The 3,613-nt window shown below is 48.1% G+C and overlaps 1 protein-coding gene across 1 annotated transcript in view; it reads right to left on the bottom strand.

Moving 5' to 3' along the window:
• Positions 1 to 1,157: 1,157 nt before the first annotated feature.
• The window catches only part of LOC125006957 (H-2 class II histocompatibility antigen, A-U alpha chain-like), a 3,183-nt gene continuing 727 nt past the window's right edge, over positions 1,158 to 3,613 (bottom strand). Inside the window, exons 2-4 of the mRNA XM_047583490.1 lie at positions 2,772 to 3,032; positions 1,756 to 2,037; positions 1,158 to 1,519 (exon numbers count right to left, since the gene is read on the bottom strand). Of these exons, the coding sequence (XP_047439446.1) occupies positions 1,398 to 1,519; positions 1,756 to 2,037; positions 2,772 to 3,032 (665 nt within the window). The 3' untranslated portion in view covers positions 1,158 to 1,397. The remainder of the gene's footprint in view (positions 1,520 to 1,755; positions 2,038 to 2,771; positions 3,033 to 3,613) is intronic.

Here is a 3,613-nt window from a genome sequence, read left to right as displayed (position 1 = left end):
AGAAATCTGCCATAGGGCACGTAGTGACAGAGTGAAAGCGAAAATCCAGCCCTTAATAGCCGGGACACATCAATTCTTTTTGATGTGATCCAGCACGGGCTGGCAGGTGACAACACACATGCATGTGGGCATTCCCTAAATATGAGTGAGACCATTACCAGGGCCCAGAGTCAGGTCAGAAGCCCCAGCACCCGAGAACCTCCACCCCAGTGTGGGGCGCATGGGTGACAGGACCAGAGAACCACCGTAGCCACGGGGCAAGCCACACCCCAGCGCAGATGGCGAGCGACGACCAACACCCCCAGACCCGCCAAGCAAGCACAAGTCGGTGCAGGCCAGAGCAGCCCCCCATACCCCCCACACCCCCCACAGCCACCGCAGCCCGTCCACCCACCGCCGCCAACACCCCCCCCAAAGACCCCACCCCCCGCCCGCAGGGCAGCCATGGGCACCTCTCCAGCCGAGAGGACCCCCCCAGGAGCCCAGCAAAGCCCCCGCAGACGGGCACCAGCCGAGCGCCAAACCAGGGACGGGCCATCCGAGCAGGGGGGCCAAGGTGCCGGCCCCATGCCCCTGGCGCACCCAGGCCAGGGAGACCACGGGAAGAGGGAACCCCCATCCGCCAGGGAGAGACCCCAGCCCCCCATCGAAGGGAGAGGGAGAGCACCAAGCCACCACCCGAACCAGTCGATACCGGAACAACCGGGCACCCAAGGGAGCCGCCACGAACCCGTCGCCACGCAGCACCGGGAGACAAAGCCAGGCCAAGAGGACACCAGAGAACCTAGGTAGGTACCCCTACCAACCGCCGTGGGGCCACAGACCGCCAGCCCAAGATCCCCCTGCTAGCGGAGGACCAGGCCCCCCAAGCCATGCCAAGGGATAATGAAAAGTGACAGTGTCCCTATTACTGTGCTTCCTCAGTCCCTGATGAGGAAGCAAGCCCCTACACCGTGACCCTGTGACCCTGGATGTGATGTGGTGCATTAAGACAGGGGGCAAACAGGAGGGTCAGGAGGGTCAGAGAACTGCAGCACACTACTGTCCTGCAGCCTGCCCTGACCCTGACCGATCCTGGGTGGACCCCTAAGGTGAGGTGCATTAAAAACTTGGGATGGGTGTGTGTGGTGTGCCTAGCCTTGGTTGTAACACACATAAATCTTTTACTGAATTCAAACACTGACATGATGGCTCCGGACAATTAAGAAGACAAGCTAAGAGTGTTTATATATATTTTTAAATATATTATATATAACATTCGTAATGTCATTGATGATTTGGCCTCCAGTCAAGGAGAAGCACAGACCCTTTAAGGATTAAAGAATCCTTTAAAACAGCAGCAGAAGGTTTTTAAAAAATATATGTTTTTGTCGCTGAAATGTCAAAACCAAAAGCTATTAATTAGGCCGCTTGTAGTAAAAGAAGACTCCAGCCCCAATTCCCATCAGACACAAAATTAGACTGGCATAGAAGAAAACAGCTGCAGGGTGGAGACTGATCCGCTTATTTTCCTCCAGCTCTGTAAATTAAACAAACACACATAAAAAATGTTAAGCCTTTTTATGCGTTCTTATCAGAGTGATATTTTGACATTATTAAAACAATAATGTAATCCTGAAAATGCAATGCTGCAGAACCTTCCACACGCACGTATGAGTTATTTGAGTATTTGCATTTTCATTTTCACATGGGCATTGTAAGACCACGCTGAAATGAAAATGCATTTACGTCTTGTGTGTCAGCACCTCTGCTTACCCCAGCTCCTGGTGAGAGGATGCTTTAAGGCTTGGTGCTCCACTCTGCAGGAGTAAAGCTCTCCCTCCCGAGGAGTGATGCTCAGCATGGAGATTCTGTGGAACGTGCCGTCGCCGTTGTGTCGGTAACGCAGGTTCAACACCCCGTCCGTGACCTCGGCCCCGTTCTTGGTCCACGTGAAGTTGATGGTGGGAGGGTAGAAGTGATTGGCCAAACAGAAGAGAGCGTTGACCCCCCCGTCCTCCCCCTTATACCGAGTGTAGATGAAGGTGTCTGGAGCATCTGGTCAATCGGTGGAACGGTATAGAATGAGGATTCTTTAAGCAGGGAAATTTCCAATGTAATTTGTGTTGATTGTTAAATGTGCAGATGCTTGAGGATTCTTTTAGTAGTTACATGGTGGTTGACTGAAATTACAGCAGATGATTTTAACTGGTCCTATCGTTTAACTGCAGTAGACGCAGACTCCCGACGGCCTCCGTAAAGTTAGCCTTTCTACGTGCTCCTCTATCAACCCTGACCTCCCACACCTCTACTGCCCGCACAGCAATCTAAATCTAAATTTTGAAGTGTACCTTTCTGCATAAAAATTACTCAAAACACCAGCAGATGTTCACACAAGTCTTGGCAGTAGATAAGAAAATCCAATCAAATAAAAAGGATTATTCTCATACTATTTGTTTGTTCTGAAGAACGAGCCAACATTACATATCTGAGTTGCAAAAGTAAGTGCACCTCTTGTAGAGAAATAAAACATTAATACTAAGCATAAACACTAAACAAAGCATTTTGTTTACATTATTCATTTGCTCGCACAGTCAGAAACGTGGCTGCCAATATGTACCTACGGCCAAACATCACTCACTCGCAATCATACACTAGTGGAGGTAGATGACTTCCCCAAGGACACAACGGACAGACTAGGACTAGGGATAAGGCGGGAATCCCAGTGGTCTAGTAAAGTCTAACTATATAATTCCCTCAAGCTGTGTTGAATGAATATAAACTTCCAGTACCTTGGCGTAGGGGAGTTTTGGGATCAGCTTTTTTGGCTTTACCCAAAACACTGTGACAGTGCGCGATGCTGGCTTTGGCGATCTCAAGAGCCTGCTTTTTCTGGAAGTGTTTCAGGTAGTCAGGCGTGTGAGGCATCGCCCACTCGATCTCTTCCTTGGTGAAATCGGCGTAAGCCGCCACGTCGTCGTCAACGACAATGTCCACCCTCACATCGTTGGATTCGTAGCATCCGTAGATGAAATGGAAGTCGTGGGATGGCTCTGAAAAGGAGGAGACGGAACAACTGACATTATTTCAAACCAACAGCTTGGAAGGATGTTTGTCAATGCTCCACACTGAAGTAATGTTGCACAAGACTGGATTCCTTCCAGGATGCTCCTGAGCTGTGCTGACACCTAGCCTACCACGTATCCTCCATAAAAGCAAGTGTTTCCAGTCAGGTTAGCCGAAGCTAAGCTAACCAAGTTGGCCAATACAACTGCCTATCTTCTTATATAACTATCCTCCAGGCAAATTAGCATATTATCCAGATGTATTTCATGTTTTTTTTCGTTTGTTTGTTTTTCTTTTGTTTTGTTTTTTTGTTTTTAAATTCTGTAATAAACATGACCCAGCAACCTGGAATTTTGTGAAAATGATTTAAATCTTTTTTTTTTTTTTTTTTTTTTTTTTTTTTAATACAAAACCAAACATTTAGTTAAAGTGACCAAAACATGCAATGGTCCTCTGAGTCAGCCAGTATTTGTCTGCAGTTTTATCCTCAAACTCTACTTCAAACCATAGATGAGGTGACTGTGCAGCTGTGACAGATAAAAATGAATTGGGATTTAAATTGAGGTAT

This window comes from Mugil cephalus, chromosome 4, assembly GCF_022458985.1.
Source record: "Mugil cephalus isolate CIBA_MC_2020 chromosome 4, CIBA_Mcephalus_1.1, whole genome shotgun sequence".
Lineage (NCBI taxonomy): Eukaryota > Metazoa > Chordata > Actinopteri > Mugiliformes > Mugilidae > Mugil > Mugil cephalus.
This window is presented reverse-complemented; position numbering and strand designations above follow the sequence as displayed.